The following is a 25,914-nucleotide window of genomic DNA, read 5'->3' as shown; positions in this document are numbered from 1 at the left end:
TCGATTAGTTGTTACGTGATAAGTGTCTATGTGTGCCGTGATGCCGTAGCCATCCGATATCTGTGGGGGGTAAGACGGCCCCTATTGTCTAGATAACTGAGATTGACTACTTCAAGCTCTGACATCAATGAGAAGTTTTCATTTTTGGAAAGAAGTGTTTCTAAAATGTGTCTGCGTCTTGGCAGCCTGTTGACGATGTGTAATGAATATCATTTAACCTTTTCTTGATGACTCAGGTCCTTGTTTTGAACATGATAGCGAACTAAACTTTGATGTGAACTAAACTTGATAGTGAACTAACATAATAGTGACCTAAACTTTGATGTATTGATGCCCTCTGGGGCCATAAAACTGGGTGGGGCTTACCTTATTCTTTCACTGAATTTTACCAACCCTTTTGCCTGTGTTTGGCCTTGGCACTCAGTGATGAGCTTGGGCCTTTTCTGGTGAGCAGAGTCATTTGTTCCCAGGCTAAATAGCCTTCCACAGCTGCACTTGGTGCTTTCCCCTGCTCTCCCTTGCGATCATCTCTGGTTTCTTTGGTCACTCTTTGTTCTTGACAGTGACTACCTGTTGCCCCAGTGATCTAACCATCTGTCTTCTGTCTTTGCTTTCCTGATAGTGACCCTAGTAGACTAGCAGGTACGAAGTGAAATCAGAAATCCAGGTGGTACAGGTAAGGTCCAGGCTCACCTGAAAAGGGAGATAGAGGCTTGTGCCTCTCTCTCTAATGAAGTACAATGGGTGGACTTGTGTGCATTCATTCAGCAGATAGTTATCAAAAGTTCCCGCTATTTGATAGCTTAACTTGAGCAGACCATGGTGAGGACAGCCTTCAAGCCTAGAGAGAAACTGGGCTTCTAGGCAAGGTACTCAGGCCAACTGCAGACTAGGTGTGTAAGTGAAAGTAGAAAGGCAGAAGCACGGTCCCGCATCCTGAGCAATACAATGTGCTGGGGCTCAGGAAGACACATAGCCATTTAACACTCTCCCCCGTGCCTAGGGTTCCAGCTTGGCCGGCAGCAAAGGATTGGCCACATTGGTGTGGCAGGTGGGAATACAGCAATGATTTCTGGGTCACTACATCCCAAGCTGGCTGGAGTCAACTAGTGGAGGCCACCGGTGATTTAAGGTGCTAGGAACTGCAGTGATAGGAGTCATTCACAGCCTTGGAAAAGATATGGACACAGAAAAGAATAGTCTGGTTCAGTGTAGAGTGCATCTACAGAACCCAGGGACCAAGCATTTGTTCTGGGGGTGATTAGGAGAAGCCCCTCAGGGTAGGTGGCATTTAAGCTAGGTCTTAAAGGATGACCAGGAGCTTCCCAGGTCAGGAAAGGAAAAAAGTAGATGTCGGGCAGAATAGTTTGAATCCTTCTTGTGAATCGTTTTTAAGTTCACAGATGTGTTTCAGAATATTCAGATTGTCTAAAATATGACAACCAGAAAAATGGATTATTACTCCCAGTATATATGTTTCAAACATATTGTGGCTAAAAATAAATTCCTATCTAACATCTGTAGGTGCTCAGCCAGTTAGCAAATCCCTGATTTAGACTTCTGTTTATTCACTTTACTAGTAAAAAGTGAATTCTTTTAAGTCATGCTTATACCTGATCAGAAATATCTTCTACATGAAAGTGTTGATTTCTTAGAACTACAAGGCCAACAGACACATGAAAAGATGCTCAACATCACTAATCATCAGGGAAATGCAAATCAAAACCACAACAAGCTATCACCTTACACCTGTCAGAATGGCTAGAATCAAGAAGACGAGAAATAACAAATATTGGTGAGGATATAAAGAAAAGGGAGCCCTCGGGGCGCCTGGGTGGCTCAGCGGTTAAGCGTCTGCCTTCGGCTCAGGGCGTGATCCCGGCGTTCTGGGATCGAGCCCCACATCAGGCTCTTCCGCTATGAGCCTGCTTCTTCCTCTCCCACTCCCCCTGCTTGTGTTCCCTCTCTCGCTGGCTGTCTCTATCTCTGTCAAATAAATAAATAAATAAAATCTTTAAAAAAAAAAAAAAAAGAAAAGGGAGCCCTCATGCACTGTTGGTGGGGTTGTAAATTGGTGCAGCCACTGTGGAAAACAGTATGGAGTTTCCTCAAAAATTTAAAAATAGAAATACCCTATGATCCAGTAATTCCACTACTTCATATTTACCCAAAGAAAACAAAAACGACTACTTTGAAAAGATGTGTGCACACCTGTGTTCTTTGCAGCATTATTTATTATAGCCAAGATATCAAAGAACTCAAGTGTCCATTGACAGATGAATAGGTAAAGAAGATGTCTGTGCACACACACACACACACACACACACACACACACATAGTGGAATGTTATTCAGCCATAAAAAAGAATAAGATCTTACCATTTGAGACAACATGGATGGACCCAGAGGGTATCATACTAAGTGAAATAAATCAGACAGTAAAAGACAAATACTCTATGATTTCATTTATATGTGGACTCTAAAATAAAACAAATAAATAAAAGCAAAAACAGACTCATCAATACAGAGAACAAACTGGTAGTTCCCAGAGCTTGGGGCGGGGGAGGGAGGAGCAAAATGGGTGAAAAGCAGTGGAAGGTACAGGCCTCCAGTTATGGAATGAATAAGTCACAGGTATGAAAGCTATAGCACAGGGAATATATTCAATGGTAATGTGATAGCATTTTATGGTGACAGATGGTAGCTACGCTTGGTGGTGAGCATAACGTAATGTATAGAGTGGTCAAATCACTGTCTTGTACACCTGAAACTGATGTAACATTGTGTGTCAACTGCACTCAAGTAGAAAATTTTTTTAAAAACTACAGGATTTGTGAAATTCCAAAATTTATATTCTGAAGTAGAGACACAAACTTTTAGTGGATAGTACTGGGCTATAAATTGAGCCAGGTGTGTAGACGAACAATAGGCTTGATTGTTGAAGATGCTAGCTCAATAATTCTGAGATACACTGACCGTTCTTCCCTGCTGTGAATAGAAAGGAAAAAGGATTTGGTCTTAGGAATGTCACGGCATAGCACTCTATGTAGAGTATCGGGGTGGGTCCGCTGGAGAGTTTCTCTCTCCTGCTTTCTCCAAGAAGGCTTTCTGAAGAAGACGAATGCAGAGCAGGCCTTTGATAGAGGACAGTGGCATAGACAGAGTATGGATACTAAGTGGACAGCTGACCAAGGAGCCAAGGGGCCCAGGAGGGAGAAAACAGAACAAAAATACAAATATATGGAAACAGTACACTGCCAGCATATATGTAACCAATAAGACAAAGAATAAATCCCAAGGGAAATTAGAAAATATTTTGAGATGAGCAAAAATGAAACCACAACATACCAGAACTCATGGGATGCAGCAAAAGCAACGTTCAGGGGGAAATTTTTAGCTGTAAATGCCTGCATTGAAAAGGAAGAAAGATCTCAAATCAATAACATAAACTTGTACTGGAAGGAACTAGAAGGAAGAAGAGCAAACCATATTCAAAGCAAGCAGACAGAAGGAAATAATAAAATTAGAGCGGAAATAAACAGAATAGAGAATAGAAAAACAGTAGAGAAAATTAAACCAAAAGTTGGTTCTTGGAAAAGATCAGCAAAATTGACAAACCTTTAGCTAGACTGACCAAAAAGAGAGAGAGAGAGAGAGAGAGAGAAGACTCAAATGTCTGAAATCAGGAACGAAAGCAGGCTCCTACTGCCATCCTTACAGAGTTAAAAAGGAGTATAAGAAAATGACATGAACAATCATATGCCAGCGAATTGGATAACCTGGATGAAGTGGACAATTCCTAGGAAAACTCAAACTACCAATACTGACTCAGGAAGAAATACAGAATCTGAGTAGACTTACAACAAGCAAATACAATTTTTTAAAACTTCCCATAAAGGGAAGCCCAGGACCATATGATTTCATGGGTGTTAAGGAAGATTTAACACCAATCCTTCTCAAACTCTTCCAAAAAATAGAAGAGAAGGGAGCACTTCCTAACTTCTTCTAGGAGGCCAGTAATATCTTGATACCACAGCCAAACAGACTTCACAAGAAAACCGTAGACCAATTTCTCTTATCAATATAGATTCAAAAATGCTTGAGAAAATACCAGCAAACTGAATCCAGCAGCATATAAAATTGCACATATTAATAAAGTGGGATTTAGCCCAGAAAGCAAGCTTGGCCCAATGAAAATCAGTCAATATAATACACCATATTAGTAGGAAAAAAAACAAAAATCCCACGATCATCTCAGTAGACATAGAAAAGGCATTTAACAAAAATCTACCACCCTTTCTTGATTTAAAAAAAAAAAAAAACACTCAACAAAGTTGGAAGAGAAGGGGACTTCAGCAACCTGATAAAGAACATCTAAAGCCCCACAGCTAACATCGTACTCCATGGTAAAAGACTAAAAGAGCTTCCCTCCTAAGATCAGGAAAAGACAAAGATGTTCACTCTCACCACTTCTGTTTGACTTTATATAGAGACTCGACACAGGAAAATTAGTCAAGAAAAAGAAAAGGCATCCAGGTTGAGGAGGAAGAAGCAAAACTGTATGATAGATGACATGATACTATAAAAATACACTGGAAAATACACACAAAACTGTTGATGAATGAGTTCAGCAGGGTTGTAGGATACAAGAACACACAAAAATCAATTATATTCTTTTTTTTTAGATTTATTTATTTTAGGGAGAGAGAGCGCACGTGCATGCACATGAGTGGGGAAGGGGCAGAAGGAGAGAATCTTCAAGCAGACTCCCTCCTGCGTGTGGAACCCAATGCCGAGCTTGATCTCATGACTCATGAGTTCATGACTTGAGCCGAAACCAAGGGTCAGACGCTCAACCAACTGAGCCACCCAGGTGCTCCAAAATCAATTGTATTTCTATACACTTGTAATGCAAAATGAAATTAAAACAATTCAAGTTATCAAAAGAATCGAAAAGAACAAAAGACTTAGGAAGATATCTAACAAAAGTGGAAAACTACAGAACATTATTGAAAGAAATTTAAGACCTAAATAAATGGAAAGACATCCCATGTTCAGGGAATGGAAGACTTAATATTGTTAAGGTGGCAGTACTCCCCAAACTGGTCTACAGATTCAGTGCAGTCTCTGGCAAAATCCCAGGGGGCTCTTGCAGAAATGGATGAACTGATCCCAAAACGCATAGGGAAATGCAAGGAACTCAGAATAGCTAAAACAGTCTTGGGGGAAAAAGAGAGAGTTGGAGGATTCATGCTTCCTGACTTCAAAACTCCAAAATTCCCATAATGGAGATAGTATGGTTCTGGCATAAGGACAGACGTATGGAATAGAATTGAGAGTCCGGAGATAAACCCATATATCCATGGTCAATTGTTTTCCAACGAGGACGCCAAAACCATTCAATGGTGAAAGAATCATTTTTTTCACAAATGATGCTGGGACAGTTGGATATCCACATGCAAAAGCGTGAGTTTGGACCCCTACCGATCACAGCATACATAAAAATTAATTCAAAAGAGTTCAAAGACCTAAATGTTAGAGCTAAAACTATGAAACTCCTTAAAAGGACACATAGATGTAAATCTTCATGACCGTGATTTAGGTCACAGTTTCTTAGACATGACACCCAAGAGCATAAGCAAGGAAAAAGAATTGTACCCCATCAAAATGTAAAACGTTTGTGTGTCAAAGGGTACCATCAAGGACGTGGAGTCACTGCAGCAAGGCCAGGGTTCCAGGCCAATAGACAGGCAGAGTGGTGGCAGACCACAGCTCTAAAAAGAAGACTTTTGTGCCTCAGGGTGGGAAGTAGGGGAGGTGATGTCTTTCCCTACAAGATCTGTGGCTAGGAAGAGGGGCTGGACAAGAAGGCCCCAGTGGGGATGGGGGAAGGAAGATGGAAACAAAGTGGCCAGCTGAGCGATGGGCAAGAACTGGAGGAAGGGGGGAGGGTATTGCTATGGGGTTGTTCATGGTGCGTAGAGTAAAGCTTAAGATGGGAACAGACTGTTGCCAAAAATAATAATAACAAGAATAATAATTGTCCATCATTACAAACCTCCATTCCTAAGAAGTTTGTGCCTTCAGTGAGTTCTTATGACTCTATTAAACCATAAATGTTAATGAAGACATGAGAGCCTCCACGGATCCTTCCTTAGCTGCCTGGCTGGCATAGGCACGTCTTTACCGTGGGAGTAAAAAGAGTCCTCATGAGGGGCACCTGGGGGGCTCAGTCGGTTGAGTGGCTCTTGATCTCAGCTCAGGTCTTGATCTCAGGGTCATGAGTCTGGGCTCTGCATTGGGCTCCACGCTGGTCTTGGCGCCTACTTAAGAAAAAAAAAAAAGAGTCCTTATGAATGGGGACAGGCATCCACCCCACCAGACACCTGAACTTAGAAGAACCCTTCACTTAGATGAGGCTCCTCTAACAGTTTCTAGAAATGCCAGCAAACACGTCCAGTGCTAGAAGAAAACAGCGTTTGAGGCCAGTGCCCACTTGGCGGGAGAGGGTGGAGGTTAACCACATGGCTAGAGACTTGGACATGAACCGGGCAAACCAAGAGGCAGCTAACATCTCTGTTCTAGCAGAGGGTGACACGTGAAGAAGGGGATGAGAAGATTGAGGACCAGGAACGGGGGAAGGAAAGGAGGGGAAGAGTCTGCTTTGAAAGCACATTATTAAAAAGCTTCTAAGCTTTTCTCTATGCCTTTTTTCTCCTACCACTCCACTTCCATGGAATTATCTTTTTAGAAATACAGATCTCAACCTCTCAAGCCTTCCATCGATGACCCTGTCTATAAGATAATATCTAAACTTATTAGCACGGCATTTGAGACTCTCACCCGTATTTTTTTCAGCCTCACTTTAGGTCAGCCAGTTACCTTCAGAGTCCCTCCCCCTGCTTGGAATGACCTTCTCTCCCTTTTCACTTGGTCCATGCCCCAAGCATCCTCCAAAGCCCGGCTCAAATGGCATCTCCCCTTTGAAGCTGTCCCTGTTACCTTCCCACTCTTCCATCCCAGCACGCTCCTGCCCACTGCTAGGCAGCATCCAGCATAGCATTGGTTACAAAAGCTTTATTACAGTTTTTATCATACGGAACCAGATTTAGTTCATGAGTTTGTCTTCCACTCGATCATGAAGTCATCCAGCACAGGGATTTATCCCAACACCTGCTAGAGATAATGGCCCAAGTGGGGGCTCAGTAAATGCTCCTTGGAGTAAATTAAAAAACAGATTTTTCTGGCAAGCCTAGTTCTACACAAAATAGAATGTGGTCTAAGTTTGTCTTTTCTTCTACTGAGGCCCATCCTATCTGGCAGAGTAGGGCCTCTGTCATATAACACAGCCCCTAAGAACAGAGGCCATCATAGAGAAACTCATTTCTGTCTGTCCCTTCTCCTTTGAAAAGATTTTTATTGAAATAATAATTTACATAATACGAAATTCACCCTTTTAAAGTATACAACTCAGTTCCATAACATTTCCATCACTCCAAAAAGAAACTCAGTACCTGTTAGCGGTCACTCATAATTCCTCTGTCCCTTCCAATTCCTGGCAACCACTAATTAAGGTGCTTTCTGTCCATATGGATTTTGCTATTGTGGACATTTCATGTAAATTGGACTATATAATATCTGTTTTTTGTATATCTGGTTTCTTTCACTTAACATAATGTTTTTAGGGTGCTTCCATGTTGTAACCATTTGTCAGTATTTTGTTCCTACTTATGGCCAGGGAATGTTCCATTGTATGGATATACCACATTCTGTTTATTTATCAGTTGAGGAACATTGAACTGTTCCTGCTTTTTGGCTATTACGAATAATGTTATGAACATCTGTATGCAAGTTTTTACATGGACTTATGTTTCCAACTTGTATATACCTAGGAGTGGAATTACTGGGTCATATGAAAATTCTGTTTAATTTTTTGATGAACTTCCAAACTGTATTTCATAGCAACTATACTATGTTCAAGTCCTACGAGCAGTTTATGAGGGTTCAAATTTCTCCACATCCTTGCCAGCACTTGTTTTTTTCTGGGTTTGTTGTTTTGTTTTTTCTTTTTAATTATAGTCATCGTGGTGTATGTGAAGTGTTCTCTCATTCTAGTTCTGATTTGCATTTCCCTTTTAATTAATGATGTTGAACATATATTCATATGTTGATTATCCATTTGATTATCTTCTTTGGAGAAAGGTCTGTTCAGTTCCCTTGTCCATTTTTAAATTGGGTTATTTGTCTCATTATTGAGTTGTAACAGTTCTTTATATATTCTGGATACGCGACTCTAAATATCTCCGTCCATCCTGTGAATTGTCTTTTCACCCTCCTGGTGTTCTTTGGCACACAAAAGTTTTGAGTTTATTTTTTTGGACTTTGAAGCCATTCTAGTTTGATCAGAGGGTGGGAGGCTTAGACCTCGTCCCTGTCTCTACCCCAGTCTTGGCACTCTCATAAAAATTCTTAAAGTTCCATAGATTATGGTATGAAAATCATTGATTATATCCCAAACAATCATTCTGTAAACCTGTATTAATCCCAGAGCTGGGTATTGGGGATAGGGATGCAGTTGCCACTGTTAAAATGTTTCTGCTCTAGTCCGCGAGGCAGACCACTAAACAGTCACATATAAACAGATCACTTTAAACTAAATTGGAGGTAATATAAGTGGTATGAGACTTGATGGTCTGGGCTCTCAGAGGACCACACTGATTCTCTTTAACCACTCACATAAGTAGGTATTTATGATAAGGTTTTCAATGATGTTTGCAGCTATATAACTCCTCTAATAAAAGTGTGGACAAAGTGCTGGGAAATGCAGACGAGAGGGCTGATGATGGAGGAGATGATAATGTACCAGAAGTTTCTACAGAGAATTGGGACCCCGAAGGGCCACGGGAGTTAGTCTCAGATACCGGAAGCCTCTACGGAGTTCAGCTTGGCTGCAGTGCTTGGCAAAGTATCAGGAGATGAGACAAGGGCCACATTTCAGAGGATCTTTACACACTGTGCCTGAAGGCACTTTCCGGGTGAGGGCCCTGAAAGTTTTAAACATGATCAACAGAACCAGATGTGTTTCAGAAAAATCTCTAACAGGGTTGTGGAAGATGTTTGGGAGGGGCAGTTAGGAAGCTGTAGTTCTGATCAGAGAGTACGAGGGCTTTTAATTAGCCTGAGCGTGTTTGAAGAGTAGGAGATAGAATAAACTGACTTGGGTGAATAATCGGATGTAGGGGAACGTAGAGAGGTGGGGTCAGGGATGAAGCACACAGCTGGGGCAGTCAGGCCCTCGCTGACATGGGTCACACAGAGAGAAAGGCATGTTTACGGGAAGAAGGCGATTAGCATTCTGTTCATAGGATGGTACCACGCACCTCATTCCAAACTGTATTATTAGGGACTCCTGGGTGGCTCAGACAGTTAAGCGTCTGCCTTTAGCTCAGGTCATGATCCCAGGGTCCTGGGGTCAAGCCCTGCATTGGGCTTCTTGCTCAGCAGGGAGCCTGCCTTTCCCTCTGCCTGCCGCTCCCCCTGCTTGTGTTCTCTCTCTCTCTCTCTCTCTGACAAATAAATAAATAAATAAAAATCTTTTAAGAAAATGTATTATTAATTCCTGTTCCAGACCCAGTTATACGTAGTTTATCAACTAGACTCTAAGTTCCTAGGCTTCTCATTTCTATCTTTATACTGTTTCACCTCACATGCAGTGGTCACATACAAGTATTTGTTAAATGAAGTGTATGCATAATTATAAGAACTTACTACTTGTTTTTTCAAGACTGCAGAAAAACAAATCCAAAAAAGTAAGAGAAAGTATATGATGAGAAGGTACTTAGCTAATTTACATGGTCCTTTATCGAAATTCAGACGTCTAGGCTTAACTTTTATCGTTTGCAGGACATTTCCCCCAGGAAACATGTTGCTTTCCCATTAACACTCCATTTTACAGATGAGGAAACTGAGTGGCAGTCAAAGGGTATGGCTCTTTCCACTTACTACCCTATGACTGACCTTGATGGAAGCAAAAAGTGACAGCTGAACATTGTGGCATCAAAAGGAGAGATTATTTTAAAAGCTATAAAAGAAAACAACTTGGAAGGCATTGCAGACATGCCCCAAGGGCATAGATGTATTGCAACACAGTTCAGTTTCGCTAAGAATGACTCCCGGCCTTTAAGAAAAAATTGAATTCTATTCTGCATATCTGTTTAAATCGGCAGGAAGGAGCTTGACTTCTTTTAGAAAGATTTATATATACAGAAGATTTGGCTCTTAAACCAAAAAACAATCATTCTTGCAGAATCACTCGTTCCCAGACAGGTTACTGGGGGCTGGCTAAGTGAGAAGCTACTGGGCTATGAACGTAGCAGGTGCTCTCTGGGGGCGGCCAGTGGGGGTGAAAATGGTTGCCTAAGGAAACCTCCCTGGAATTCAAAAAGCGGTATTAACCAATCCCAGAGGAAATAATATCCATTCTGTTTTTTTTTTCTTTTGCCTGGGGGACTTTGCCGTAATTCTGGCTTCTGAAGTTAGTAAAAAGTAAAAGGAACATGCCCATCTCTCCTGCTCCCAGCATCCAAAGGCAGGCCTCTTCCTTTCACGACACGAAACTGCAGGCAGTTTACCCTGAGACAATACTCACTGGCCTGAGCTCCCTGATGACCTGTGCAGGCCCGAGCTTCCGACCGCAGTGGCTAACACTGTAACGACTCGAGTACGTGGGTGTTGATACACAATTCCATGACGCTTGTCACTTGTATGAGTTAATGACCGAGGCACTAGAAACTTGGTAACTTAATACAAGTGGATACACAATAGTCTTGTCCTCCAGCGATATCGTGAACTAGACCTGTGTCCCATAGTGTTGGGAATATATAATTGGGACCCCGAAAACTGATACTCCCCTTTATGTAAGGCAACCTTTAGAAATCTAATACCTCCTTTGAAAAGTCCAGTATGTTTAAATTAATGCAGTTTGGCTGGTGTGAAGATTGAAAATAGGTTAGCATTAAGGCCGGGGTTCCTTTAGTAATTACTTTTTCTATTGGTAATAACTGTTTCTTTAGAAATGACATTAACATTCTACCAAAACACAGCGGTAATCCAAAAGTTAATGTTCTGTTCATTTATAATTATATTTAATTCATATTTATGAGTTGTCGGGAGGGAGGAGAAAGAAAGTGAGTTTAAAAAAATGTAACAGAAGAAACAAGTTAAAAGCAAAATTTGTCCTGGTAGTCGGAAGGATGTACAAAGTCATTTAAATGGGAAAAAATAATTTTTAAATACCCAGTTCTATAAATTCAGATTTTATTAGCTAATGCTGAAGAAAAATCTGTATTTTTATTTTTTCCTCGTGGCACTGAGTGAATTCAGTAGATAGACTTTCTCCATTTCTTCTTGTTTACTAACCAAAATATTAGCATAAACATCCGTATGATTTAGATTACAGTAAGTCAATTAGATTTGGGTTTTGTTTGTTTGTTTTTTTTAACCAGGAAAAATTTTGCATCTTTTACGTAGTCATTGAACAAGTAGCTTTTTGTTGTTTTCGTTGAATTGTCCATGAAGCCTGATGTATTATTAATGAATTAATTTCTTGGTGGTGGAGGCCTATGAATAGCGTTCTGTGAATGGGCAGTTGCCTGGTGGGGCCAATTTTGGCTGCTGTCATTTAACATGTGTTGCTCTATTGTGAAGTCTTATCCAGCCGTAGGACAATGCTCATTTAATCCACCATGATGGGACCTACACACCCTGAGCCCAAGCTGGATACCAGGGTCAGCTCCCCAGCAGCTCAGGCTGGGGCACCGCTCCGCCTCACTGCCGAGTTGCTGTAATCATTTTGCCTGCCGTTCATTTTCCCTAAACCAGGGAAAACGCGTATATGAGCAGTGCAAATGTTCTCAAAAGAGATTCCAAACCGGTCGGCTGGGGTGTTGCCTCCATTCCAGAATGGAGGCAGCGTTCCAGGGAGTATAAGTTCCTTCCTTCCTCCTGGAAATGGAAGCGTCTGGGCCCACGAGATCCCTGATGTTCTGAGGTCCAGAGTAGCAGATGGCATTATGATTTTCCAAATCCTGATGAACATTCTAACTGAACTTGTTCATTTCACAGTATGTAGTTCTATTTTTTTTTTCACTTCCTCCCCCTTCTTCCCTCCCTGTCTCCCTCTCTTTGTTCCTCTTATATTGACTAATTTTAAACTGATGCGCTATCTTCTTTACCCAGCTTTAAATTCCCTTCTCTCCGAGTTTATTGTTTGGAACCAGGTAGAGCACAATTTCACATATAATTTTCAGCCTTTGAGTCACAGCTCACATAGCCTTTGAATTTGTTTATAAAAATAGGTAAGCAAATCCCACCAGCACTCCTGCACCGTGCAGCCCCGGGAAGGTCTGTTTTTTCCCTTCTCCGTAGCTTGCAGTGCAGGTGGCAAATGGCGGTAATTATTTTAACTAACAGTCGAGTGAACATCAGGAGGACATACAGTGTGACGATGTGGTCTTTGGATTTCAGTGAGTTCTCAGAGTCTGACTTGATAGTGTTATGGCTTGTTGATTTTTCAGGACACGGACCTGCCAGGTTCTTGCCCTTGAACGACGCGTGCGTGTAGTTCAGTTAGCTCTGTGCTAACCCCTTACCTAGGAAAAGAGGAGGGGTTCATTCCCTTCATTTCGGAATCTGCTAAGGGTTATTATTCTCCCTGAGATTTCTCCTCTTGCGTTTTTTGTTTAGTTTATGATCTCCCTTTAATCTAAGATGGCTTTTAATCAGCACTTCTGCACATCGAACCTGGTGAAGGGTGTATATTAACATTATAATTTAAGTCCCGGATCCAACATGTGTAGCTGGACTTTTCCCGAGGAAAAAAAATTGCCCTTACCAGCATATGAAATTCAAACACTATACAGGGACAAGGTAAAACCACAGGTAGGAATTGCTGAATAATTACCTTTAGACCAGCCTGAGCAGGAGGCTTCCCACGAGGGTGAGCTCATTTAATGGTTCCTAAAACTCAATCTTGTGGATGTCAATGGTCATGCTTGATTATTTGCTGCAGTGTTTTATGGAAAAGCAATGGAAATGCATTGGGAGGCTACCGAGAGGACAATAACGGGTTTTACTTTTGTAAATGCAATCCCTTTGGTATGAGACAGGCATGTTTTTGCTGTTCTGCCCATGCCACGGAAAGGGGAGGTATGTGTGGATGTTCGTGTGCGAGTGTGTGTGTGTGTGTGTGTGTGTGTGTGTACTGTTCGTATGGACACCTCTAAGTAATACTGTGACCTACAGCCTGTGACCAACAAGTGACCTAAAATAGAGAAAAAAACAGGTTGTTCATTAGCTTCAGAGAGAAAGCAACTGTAAATATGGTTTCAAAGATTAATCCACGTTCCAGTTCTCTACCTCTTTTCAAGGAATTTAATAAAACACCAAGATCTTTGCCATAGGTCTAGAAAATCTCTGAGTAAATATAAACCTTTGAAGTGGCCAAAAAATTGTAGACTAAATGATGGGTTGGTTTTGATATTAGTGACAAAGTTTCTTTTCCCTCTTCCCTTTGACCTCAGTGCTGAAGAACTTCTGCAACATGTTGAGGAGAAAAAAAACAGGAAAAAATCTTTATAATCTCAAGTCCCAATTACCTACAGACAGATTCTTCTAGACTTGTTCATTTATGTTTTGTGTTTTTTATAAGCCGTCCGGTTGTGGTGTTCACTTGGCTAACAGCTGGTTGTCCCTTGATTTAAGGGTTTATAGGTCAGGTGGGTGCTTAAGTGGCAAAAATTCAGGCCTTTTGCCCCTGGTTCCAGGTCCTTCTGAGACAAGTTAAATGAGCTGCTACTGTCAGCCCAGACCCAGTGGACAGAACTTTACACCAGAGTGCCCACACATGTAATTTGTCACATCTGGCAACCCAGAGCATGGGGTGACCCGGTGTGGAAATTGAATCATCTTTCACTTTCTCCGCTCACGGCTTGATGCGGAGTGGGATGAGTGAAAGGAGGGCTTGCTGGTCTCCAGCAGAGGAGGGTCAGAGGCTTTCTTTTCTCATGACGTCCATCTGCAAGCCTTCCTAAATTCACAGCCTCATTCCCAGCACCGTCCCTCCTAACACCCCAAGGATTTGGTCAGTTCTGTCTGCATTGTGAAATCAAAAATACACATAATGTCAAAATACTGATCGTTTCCTCACAGAGCGGCCACGTTTTTAAGTGAGTGATTTCATAAGCATTGTCTGAACTTGTACAACTCCGATGTGTAATTATGGTTCACTTGTATCTTAAGCCGGGCTGTTGTCTCATTCTCTGGTGACCTAGAACAGCTGTCATCTAGTTCCCACCTTCCTCTCTGACAAGATGAGATGTGACTGCCTTGTCCCCACTCACCCCACCCCCGCTAGGGCCCGTTAGAGCAGCACCCTACAGATACACCGAGGACCTTCACAATATTAAAACTGAGCTACTTTCCCAAATCTACCATTGGATTACACTTTGGACAGATAGATACTTAGTTTGTAAATTAGTTTCTGTGGAGATCTTTAAAGGGGAGGGTGCAGGGTTTTTTTTGTGGGTTTTTTTTTCTGTTTTGTTTTGTTTTTTTTTTCAAACAAACCAAGTTTCCTTCTCAGTCAAGAGGAGCTTTGTCCTATGGATTCTGCCGTTGTCTCACAAAAGTGCTCTTTTAAGGTAGTGAACAGTGGAGAATCAAAAACCAGTTTGGGGTCTAACAAGGCAAAATGCTGTGCTGCCTGACATGAAGCCACTGGAATTGCAAACGACCTTTGATCCCAACCCTGTGGACAAGAGTGGAACAACCTAAAAGAGCTGTGGCAGTTAGGGTGAATCCCCGTGTGTAGGGACAGAAATCGTTGGGCCAGGCCAAAGGAACATTAGGCTCGAATTAGAAAATTTATTTTTTAAATGTTAGTGTATTAACTTGATACTGATCAGACTCTAGGTGATTCTCTGATTTTAACTACCTATTGACTTGATGGCTTGACACCATGAAATCTGGAAATAAGCTATTTAAACATGTTAGAAGGCTTGCCATATTCTGTTTAACTTGCCAGGCTGCCTTAATCTAACCAACAGCACAACTGACCTTAGAATTTGCCGGCGTGGCCAACACCCTGAGATGTCTGAGAAGTTGCCCTTCTTCGGTCTTCCTTCTTTTACTCCTGATAAGCATAAAATCTTGGTTTGAAGGAAAGTCTGTTTTGCGCGAAGAGAAGGAAACAGGACATAGAAGCAACTGTTCGAGGTCCCTCCTCCTCCCCAGTACTCTCTGGAAGTGAGGAAGGAAGAGGGTAGGAGGGCAAAGAAGGTCTCTCCAGACTCGTACTCTGTTTTCTGTCATTCTCCCTTATGAACTCCTGTGTACCAGCCAGACTTGGTGCTCCCCAGTACAGCCCTTACTTGGCCATTTCCTCCGTCTTGCAGGGCTCTTTATTAGGGGTACACACCTTGTCCTCCTGACTAGTACACAAATTCTTTAAGGTTATGGATTAAATATCAGTCGTCCCACGTTGCCAGGCTCAGAGCCTTTGACATGGTAGGTGGTCAAGAAAATTACTGAATGAACAAACCAACAAATAAGTAATGAATGACTATCGTTTTTATTACATAGTACTTTATGTCTATGCCCTATCAATGTTTGAATTAGCCACCATATCCTTGTCAGGTTTCATTATTATCCATAATTATGAATTAAAGGCAAAATTAAATCCTCAGGTATATTTTTTCAAGCAAAGTTCCCTTAACTTTTTTCCATTGAGTAGTTATGCCAGCCTTTCCCTTTACACAAAGCTGAGCTCCACCAAGAATCTGGACCTCATCAGAGTTTTTAAAAATAGTTCCTTACCTTTTTCTTTTTAAACTTTCTATTTCAACAGCATTTGAGATTCATATGCAGTTGTAAGAAATAATATGGAGAGGGGCGCCTGGGCGGCTCAGTTGATTAAACGTCCAACTCTTTTTTTTTTTTTTTTAAGATTTTATTTATTTATTTGACAGAGATAGAGACAGCCAGCGAGAGAGAGAACACAGGCAGGGGGAGTGAGAGTGGAAGAAGCAGGCTCCCAGCAGAGGAGCCCGATGTGGGGCTCGATCCTGGGACTCTGGGATCACGCCCTGAGCCAAAGGCAGACGCTTAATGACTGAGCCACCCAGGCGCCCCAAATGTCTGACTCTTGATTTTAGCTCAGATCATGATCTCAGGGTCGTGAGGTTGAGCCCTGCATCAGGCTCCACACTGGGCATGGAGCTTGCTTAAGATTCTCTCTCTCCCTCCCCTCTCCGTCTCTAAAATAAATAATAATAATTTTTAAAATAATAATAATATGGAGGGAGCCTGTTTACCCTTCCCCCAGTTTCCCCCAATGTTAATAGCTTGTAAGTATAGTACAGTATCACAACCAGGAAACTGACACTGATATAATCCACCGAATTCAGATTCTACCCATTTCCCATGCACTCATGCATGCGTGCGCACACGTGGACATGCACAAACATTGTCCTGAATCTTTCCAAAGCCAAAAAAACTATGCCTTTGAAATAATGAGCTCTCTTTTAAGTAAGTGATTTCGAAGCATTTGCCTCATCTTTATTTTCTGTATTTGGAGTACCCACCCTACCTGCCTGCTCTCAAGGTCACAAAGTGTGCTTATTGGCATAGTTGTCTGCAAGTGAACTGGCAGCAGCAATGATTGGAGTCAGCCCTCCTTCTCTCTCCTCCCCTCCCCTCCTCTTTGAGTGTGTAGGTACACACACACACACACACACACACACACACACAGATTTTCTGCTGCTTGCCTTTTTTTATGCCTGAGTACCTTGCTGACAAGTGCTAATAACAAAATACCCAGAGAGAGTCCAGTTGAAGTTAGCATACATTAAACATTCTGAACTTGTCCTTTTGCTCATAGATTGTGCATAATTAATAATTAAACAGTTTCAGTTGTAATGGGTTGACCTTCCTGAACCGTTCATTATTCACAAGGCAAAGGCATCGCTCAAACTTTTTTCCCATTGTCCTTCGTCGTTCTCTAGCATGCCACGTGCTTGTGTTCCTGTTGTTTAGCAAAAGGGGCTGACCAGGTAGTTACTGAAACCTCTGAGACTTGGAGGCTGTCCTCCTTGATGACCAGAATTGCTTACTGAAATGGTTTATGGCAGCTGTTTTTATGTAACAGTTGCCGGCTTGATAACAAGACCCAGCTTTGTGTCCCTTTAGCGGGACTCTAAAGTTGACTTGGGACTAGAATCTCAGGTTAAGGCTTCTGGTTAAGGTTGTGTCCACTGTTTCACTCCATACCTCTGTGCTTAGAAGTTCAACAGAAAAGCGTCCCCAAAAAAAGCCCTTAAGGTGAAGTATGGCACCCAGGGTCTTAAAAAGAGTGACTTTTATTAACAGTTGAGAGTCGGTTTCAGCCAGGCCTGAGAGTTATTAGTGTAACTGTTTCTCCAGTTCGTGTTTATATTTTTGAAATGTATTTGTTCATCTTCCCTGAACCCATGTTTCGCAGAGCACGTTTCTGATGAGTAGCAGCAAGGACCCGACTAGATCCCTGAACCCCTTGGCACGGTTCTCGGGCTCCCGCTAACCCAGCCGTACCTGGATGCGCCCCCCTCCCTGGGAGCTGCGGGGAAACTGGGACAGCTCCACTCAGCCTCCCTCCCTCGCTCAGATTTGAATTCCATAGGCAGGTTCTCGGAGGTGTTCTACAATGCTCTTCTAAACAAACTTCTGATTTTACTTGCTTAAAAATGAGAAAAGTACAATTTAAATTCCTCCCAGTGTGGTGCACACCGGCAGGTCTCTTCATTTGCTTTCCTTTGGAGTGTTAACAGCCTGAGTGCTTTTGTGCAGTGGGAGACTCTCAGAGGACTCCTTTGCTCACCCCTCCACCCCTCGTATTTGTGCGTGACATTCTGACCACCTCCCCTGCGTGCCTGTCCCCCCCCCCCCCCCCCCCCCCCCCCCCCCGCCAGTCAGTCTTCTGTATCTCAGAAAATTCTCCTTTGAGGTATGCAAGAGACACGGATTTTAAAAGGAAAAGAAATATCTGGCATTATGCATGTGAGATTAGAATTTCCCCCTGCATCTCTGATGAGTGATTCTTTCCAGGCACCCCTGAGATGAGACTCCACTCTCCCCGGTTCTGTAAAGTCGACTTGGGCTGGCATTTTCACAAGTGAAATAAATTATTCATGGGTACCACCCAGTGTTCCTTAGTTTTATATTATGAGGAACTTAACAGGCTACAATATCAGGTCTTAAATAAAATTAACTACCCATGCAAAGATGTCACATTCCCTCGTTTTGTTTCTCATCCATGTTAAAATGACATCTTCATCAAGTGGCCTAGTCTATAATTCATTAATTTACTCTTGGTATCATACTTTGAAATGAGGCCCACATTAGCATCATGTTTTCTACTAGGATCCTTGTAGAAAACCGGTCCGGAATTTTAACCATCTTCGTAAATATTCAGCCACATTAAGGCAGTAGGCTTTTATCTTCCTAAACATCGAATTTTTAATCAACTACTCCTCCGACACTCCCAGTGCTAGAACCTCCGAAAGAATTCTGGAAATGATGACTTGGATGACTAACTACCTGATCAGAGTCCATAGTTTTTGAACCTCAGACTTTGAACCATTTTTTTACTAATAGTTTCTGAGACAGTGAAATGTCATTTCTTGAACTGGGCCTTGTAGAATCTTGCAGGCGCAGTGAGATATATATATATATATGACTTTCCTAAAACAGGCCGGGCTGAAATTGATATCCTGTTTTATTTTTGCTCTTCAAACCGATGGGACTTCTGTGACCATTTTATAGTACCTTTATCGAAGACTTGTCATGTTATTGTGCGCCTGTTTCTTCTGAGTGGACGGTTTCATCAGCCCCCTGTTTTTCATGTCCTCTCTGTGTAATGCCTGCATGTAATCCTTTGAACTGGGCAAGATTTTATTTCACTCCCATTTTCCTTTGTTTTCCTTTCTTCTTGGAAGCCTTTCTCTACTGATGAGAATTTTAAGTTTATGATTGCTAACCTCCCCCTGCTCTGGACGAATAGAGTAAATGCAGAGGACAGATAGGCCAAATCTAAGAAGCATCTTGTTCACATTCCTTTTCTTTTAATCTCTTTGCGATTTTTTTTTTTTTTGGCTGCTTTGACCCCCTCAGTTCCTTTTGATTTAATTGTATTTTCCAGCAGTTTCCAATTGTTTGAATTGGAAACAAAGCCTTAATAAGAGTTCTAGTTAATTTTCTGTCTTGTAATTACCGATCTCATTTTTCTGATAATTGGCCACAGCAATTATATGTATATTTACTAATCACATAGGAGGCTGTGCAATTGTATCTATCTGCCACCATTGATAATGACACGCATATTGTAGAGGTGCTTTTATCATCTTCTTTTTTCCACTACATCAAAGCTATTTCCTCTCGTTCTCAATAATGAATACATGCATGCATTTGACACAGTTGTGTGCTAGAGAAATTGTTTGGCTCCCACCAAATGCTGCATGCTCTGAGTTTCTTGCCTGCAGCGCTGGAAGGTTGTATGTAATGATATATTGCTCATCCAAATGGCCAAAGCACTCCAAAGCACAGTGAGATTAAAATAAGTCATTCCTTTGTTAATTTAAATAGGTGCATGTATCATACTTTGCAGGGCACTTTGTGTAGGGATGTCAGAGAGGAAAAAAGCCGCCGAAAGGTATTTTTAATAGCAAATGAGAATAGATGGGAATGGAGTCATTTGCAGCTGCCTACTTTATGTGGCTCTCTTGTTCCAACTGTAGGTCTAATGAGATGACTGTTAAAGTACTCTGCAGTGTAATTTCATTACATCCTGAGCCGCTACACTATAAACACAGTGGCACTCTCTGTCATTCTTGGAAAAACTCCTAAATTCTTAAAGCCTTCCTTTGCAAATGGTGATGGGTTTGCTCCCTGTGTTATCAGTGGTTGTCATTTGTGGCTTCGTTGTTTCCTGCTCTTTTAAGTGGCTCCCTCCTCCACCCCAGTTCTGTTTGGTGGTCAAGGTGGGAGTTCTTCATTGTGTCCTTAATTCACTGCCTTTCTCACAGGACGAGTTTGCCCAGACTGGCAAATAGGCGGAAATTCCTTTTCAGGAAACAGCTTCCCCTATAAAAGCCTTTCTATTAAAATAAAAAACAAAAACAAACAAACAAAAAACCTGACCCAAATGATTCAGCAAGCAGTTAAGAGCAGTTGAATATACAAATAAATGTAAATAAAAAGGGAAGTGTAAATAAATAGCAAATCCAGTAAAAGAAACAAAGGTCAACACAAGAATAATTTCACAGCTCTTTGTTAATTACAAGACCATTTGTGTGTTACTTAAATAATCATTAATTTCTCATTTACACTTTCGTACCTTCTTTCCTACCCTGTGGCTATCATTGTCCTTTTTTCACCTCCCCTCCCTCTTTGCTCTCGGTTTCTCACCATTGTAAAATGTGTGTGGCTTTAAATTTGGCATTTTTACGTAAACATGTGGGAGAGGGTGTAGACAGCCTTTTTAATTGGATGAGGCCTTATATTCCTTTACACATGCTGGTGAATCCTTGTTATAGATTCATCTTTATCCTGCTCCTTGGGGGGCGGGGGGGTGCATGTAAAGGAAGAAAAGGAATTGTTGTGACTTTTGGTGACTTGTTTTTCCTCCATCCCAGGATTCGCCCGTCCTTCCGGTTGGAGAGTTCTCCGAGCCATTTGTACATTTCATCACTCAGTGGTGAGCCCGTTTGCAAACATGCCATGCCCTCAATGTAAATGATACATGCCATTAACTCTGCGGCTCCGTGAGACCTTATGGCTCTCCCTGCTTCCTCTTGGAGACGGGAGGGACTTCGGGGCCTTGGGCAGATGGGGCAGCAAAGCTGAAGAAATTGTTTAAATTATGTAAACGTTATTTACACAAAGGGTCGTAAATGTACTTTAGAGGCTCTTTCTTGTTTTAATAAACTGCTGAGAATCAGGCTACTTCTTCGAGCACACACACTGTTTTTTTTTTTTTGTTTTTGTTTTTGTTTTTTTTTTTTAAAGATTTTATTTATTTAGTTGACAGAGAGAGAGACAGCCAGCGACAGAGGGAACACAAGCAGGGGGAGTGGGAGAGGAAGAAGCAGGCTCATAGCAGAGGAGCCTGATGTGGGGCTCGATCCCGTAACGCCGGGATCACGCCCTGAGCCGAAGGCAGACGCTTAACCGTTGTGCCACCCAGGCGCCCCACGAGCACACACACTGTTGCTATCCAATTTTTTTTTTTAAGAAATACACAATTTTATAGCCCCTGTTGAACAGACATATGAGCTTATTTTTATTAATGTAACCTCAAGTTACCCATAAAACTGTCTGTCACTTAGTGGAAGCGTCATAGTTTATTAATTCGTTGGATTTTCAGTAAATAACTTTTATCTTTGGTTATATGTTAAACACAATACTGGGGTCCCATTTCAGTGAATTTTGGTGTTTGAAAGACTCTGAAAACTTGGTTCCATTAGGCCCACTTGAGCCATTAAAGAACTGGGAGGAACCATAGGATTTAGATCAAAGGGGCCCTCAGAGACTCCAGGCAACCCCTTGTCGTTTTACACCTGAGGAAACAGGCATTTTTCTGCCAAGAGTTCTTTGCCAGCCTTCTGCCTTTTCCCCCTCGGTAGAAGAGGTTCCCCCTTTCACATCATCCACCAGCCTCTTCCCCATTCAGCAGCACCCAGGTGGCCGTGGACGGTCCCGTTGCTCCACTGCCCTCCCTCGGCCCTCTCCCTCACCCTAGCATGGAGAAAGAGACCGAGAGAGAGAAGGAAATTGGGAGCGTAGCAATGACCACCACAAAGCAGGGGACAGAACTAACCAGAAACTGTGCTGAACATTCTGGAACTTCCTCATAACTACCTCTACATTCCTTCCCCTCGTCCACCGAATTCCATTTCATCACCCCTTTAGAGTCACGTTCAGTGGTGGAAAATGAACCCTTCGTTCCTGTGGCACCTCGAAATGGTGCAGTAGGGAGTCCTTGCTGAACCAAAACGGTTGTGCACTGTCCCCTTCCCCTCCCCCACCATGATCCATCTGATGATTACACTAAAGTGAAGCCAAGAAATATTCCTTAATATAAATGTCAAGCTTTATCACCTTTTTGACTAAGTGTAATATGTTACCTCTTAATAAAAATGTCTCATACGGTTTATACTCCATAGAAAAATATGTGAGGAAGAGATTTTTTTTCCCCATGACTTTAAACATTTTATTAACACTGTTTCTATTTATTTAAAATACTTATATAATATTCTGTAGCCTTTAAAAACTATTTTTACCCTGCAGACGTTTTATTTCCAAAGCGTGCCATGTTAGAAAAAACCTATATATCGGTTGAACACTGGAATCCTGAGCTCATCAATAATCTAGAGCCATTATCCAGAAATGTGTATTAATCTCTCTTAATTTCCTTTACATGGAATTCCTAGAAACACTCAGAAGCACATCATGGGAATGTCCCATTTTGAAATGCAGAAATTGTAAAATAAACCGTGTTATTCCTAAGCTTCCCGGAGCACTGGTTTGGGCTTCACCCACCCAGCAATGTGGGATTTGTGGGATTCGTGACAGGACGGTTATGCACCTCGCTGTGTGGCCTGAGACCCACTTGGGGGTGGGGCCAGTTCTGGGCAGACGGGGAAAAGCAGATAAGGCTTTGCCTTCCTTCCTTCTTTTTTTTTTTTTTTTTTTTTTTTTTTTTTTTTTAAGGGCGCCGGGACCAACGATCACCAGCTGCCCAGGTACCAAAAAATTATGCTTCCGAAATCTCTTGATGTCGATTCCACACGAAGAGCAATGGAGCTGCCCTACGTGTGCCACTCACGACAGAAGCCCTTTTTTGCCTTCCTTCTGTCCAAAAAATTAATCAGCTGCTATGTAAAAGTTTTATGGAGACAGGGGGAGGGATAACCTGTGTTGAAATTTCCACAGATGTCAAGCCGAAACAGAAATGATAGTGGGTAATAGCCTTGTTTTCCCAAGAGATACAGCTACTTTGGAATGTCAGATTAGGACTGTTACCAACTCCACTGGCGAGACAGCTTGAATTACTTGCTAATGGATGCAGTATTTGAGAGGTGCATATGGTTATTTATAGGGAAGGCAAATGTCCTCGATGTCATTAATGGTTCATAACTACGGTTCTTATTTACCAAATGATCATTAAGTCTCTCTACTTAAAAAAAAAAAAAATACTGTCAGCAAATGCAGGAATCATATGACGGGTTTTCCTCGTGCTTGTTAGAGGTTGCCTTGTGTAAAGAAAAAGCATCTGTGTGATTTTGAAGTAATAGAAGAAGCAGACTCTTTTCATGACTTCATCCTACAGACACCCTGAGTTTAGTATAGTTACGGCCACCAAATAGGTAACTACTCATCGTCACGTGGGTCCCACATGGGAGGGCTTCATCATGCAGCTTCATACATGATACAGCTACTGATGATACTTACTGTACGTAAGACAAGAAATAATTTGTACGAGGACTGTGGTTCTTTAAGCAGCTTAAACAAACTTAACTCCTCCCCAGCTGTTTAATGAATATCCACTTGCATTGTAGCCAAAATAAATAAAAGTTGAACTAATGGAACAGCCCATTGGTAATTTTGTAGCATTATCTACATTCCTGACCTCTTTTATGTATTACTTGTCACTCAGAGTCCTAATGAAGGAATAAAATGTTTTCTCATTTGACTAATAGTCATGTTTCTTTTCTTATTACTTTATCCCAGTTACCAAAAAAGAAGGCTGTTGTTCCTTCGATTTAAGTCTGAAATAAATTGGAAACTGAGTCAGGAAGAAATATTGCTGCTTTATGTCCCCCACATTTATTTCAGAAGTGGAATTAGGTCAATTTAAATTCATTCGTCATCCGTATTGCAAGAATAACTCCCTCCCCAAAAAATCTTTGGGTTTCTGACTCATGAGATCTCCCCCAAATCTGATTAATTAAAGGTCCAAATAAAAGAAAGGGAATATATGCTAATACTTTGGCCAAGAATTGAACATAATGAATTTGAAATCATTCAGATTCCGGGGGAAATAGTCCATGGTGGGAAATGTAGCACAAATCCGTGAGTGATCTAGATAACAATGAGCTTTTCTTCTTTCCTCTTACAGCATGCGGAAACAACCAAAAGAAAGACCAGCACCTGAGGACCTGATGGCAAGTACAGTTTTAGTTACGCTCGCATTCTCCGGTTATATATCTGTGCTTAACATCCTGTTTAAAGAACCAGAATGGAATTTTTTTTTGCTTTTATTTTTTTTTAATGTTTTTTAATTATATTATGTTAGTCACCATACAGTACATCCCTGGTTTCTGATGCAAAGTTCGATGATTCATTAGTTGTGTATAACACCCAGTGCACCATGCAATACGTGCCCTCCTTACTACCCATCACCAGTCTATCCCATTCCCCCACCCCCTCCCCTCTGAAGCCCTCAGTTTGTTTCCCAGAGTCCGTAGTCTCTCATGCTTCATTCCCCCTTCTGATTGAATTTAAAACATCCATAGGCTCTAGAGAGGCCACATTACTTACTCCATTTGGGTAGGTGTTTTGGAAGCTCATGTCCTCAGTAGATTTTACTTTTTAAAAACCCACCACCGTTTTGAAACTTAAGGCAGAACTCTCTTTCTTCGCCTCACCCTCAGGGGTCACGAGTTAATCTGGGTTACTCCTTGTCCTCAATTTGCTGTTACAGCCTCTCAGAATCCAGAGGCTCGGTAACAGAAAAGCGAGTCAGCGTATGAAGTTTTTAGCGCAGTCCTGCGGAGATTCTGAACGTGGCGTGGAGTCCTCTTGGATTCAGGCAGAATGAAATTAGATTGGCTGCAAAAGATCAAGTTAATGTGAATCTTTGGTCTGTCCTCAGAAAGAGACAACTATAAGGCAGCGGGTGCTGTGTTCTCAGCTCCAAGGCCGCTTTCTTTGATTGCAAATGACAGTTTTTAGTCGAGCAGGGAGAGGAACAGAGACTCTCCCTAGCAATTCCCAAATGGTCATTTATTTAGTGCAGATTGTTGATCTGACAATGCACAAGCTGTTAGAAGAGCGCCAGGATCGAGCATTAGTAAATAAGAATTACAGTCTGCTCTTTCTCCTGTTCTGTGTATATACCATTCCGGGTCTTTCGATATTGCGCTCAGAGCACATCCCGACCAAGTTTCTCTCAGCACTTTAAACAAGAAACATTTTACAGATACCAGTTCAGAGGTGTTCATCCGTTGTATGCCATCCTAATAAACACCCAAAGTACCCGGACTTCTTCTGTACGATACAGATTTCATCCCAGAATACAGAATAACAGGATGTTTCCCTTTCGCATCATGAGTGCTTTCCAGGAAGGTGGCTTTCTCCCTCGTGTTACCCCTGGAGCAAATCTCCGTTGTCAGGGTAGTTTCAAGTTAAAGTTCACCCCGAAAAACCTCTGCCATTTATAACTGTGCAGGTTTCGCGTCTGGAATAAACTGGTCTTTGGGCGGTGGCGTCTCTTTGATGGTTGGGAAATTCTTGCAGTTAAGTCACATTTGAGAAAACTCGGAACAAGTTGTAGAAACGGAGACGCATTTACCTTGTACATTATTATGCTATGGCTGGATAGCTCAGCTATTAAAACAAAGGAATAGGGTTTCATAAAACAGATATCTGTTTGTAAATGCGTGTTTCCGTGCTGCAATGAGTTGGCCACTTATAAATAAAACACTGCAGATCGCACGTACACCCATAAATGCGTATGGATGTATGTCTTGGTAAGGAACACAACTCGAGGGTGGCAAGTCATAAAGCCAAGGCTAAAGGGTGAGTACTTTCAGTGCCTGAGAAG

The 25,914-nt window shown here is 41.8% G+C and overlaps 1 protein-coding gene and 1 non-coding gene across 5 annotated transcripts in view; one reads left to right on the top strand and one right to left on the bottom strand.

The window, feature by feature from the left end:
- The window catches only part of MAP2K5 (mitogen-activated protein kinase kinase 5), a 248,785-nt gene that overhangs the window by 187,254 nt on the left and 35,617 nt on the right, over nt 1-25,914 (top strand). For all 4 annotated transcript variants that reach the window (XM_008708547.2, XM_008708549.2, XM_008708548.2 and 1 more), the window contains 2 exons: nt 20,723-20,784; nt 24,208-24,253. In XM_008708547.2, coding sequence (XP_008706769.2) covers nt 20,723-20,784; nt 24,208-24,253 — 108 coding nt within the window. The remainder of the gene's footprint in view (nt 1-20,722; nt 20,785-24,207; nt 24,254-25,914) is intronic.
- Nucleotides 22,797-22,930, bottom strand: LOC121105612. Its single transcript, XR_005838220.1, has one exon. It is a non-coding gene; the product is annotated as a U11 spliceosomal RNA (small nuclear RNA).

The sequence above is a fragment of the Ursus maritimus genome, unplaced genomic scaffold (assembly GCF_017311325.1).
Source record: "Ursus maritimus isolate PB19 unplaced genomic scaffold, ASM1731132v1 scaffold_27, whole genome shotgun sequence".
Classification (NCBI taxonomy): Eukaryota; Metazoa; Chordata; class Mammalia; order Carnivora; family Ursidae; genus Ursus; species Ursus maritimus.
Note: the sequence above shows the minus strand (reverse complement) of the source record. Positions and strands in the feature narration are given on the sequence as shown.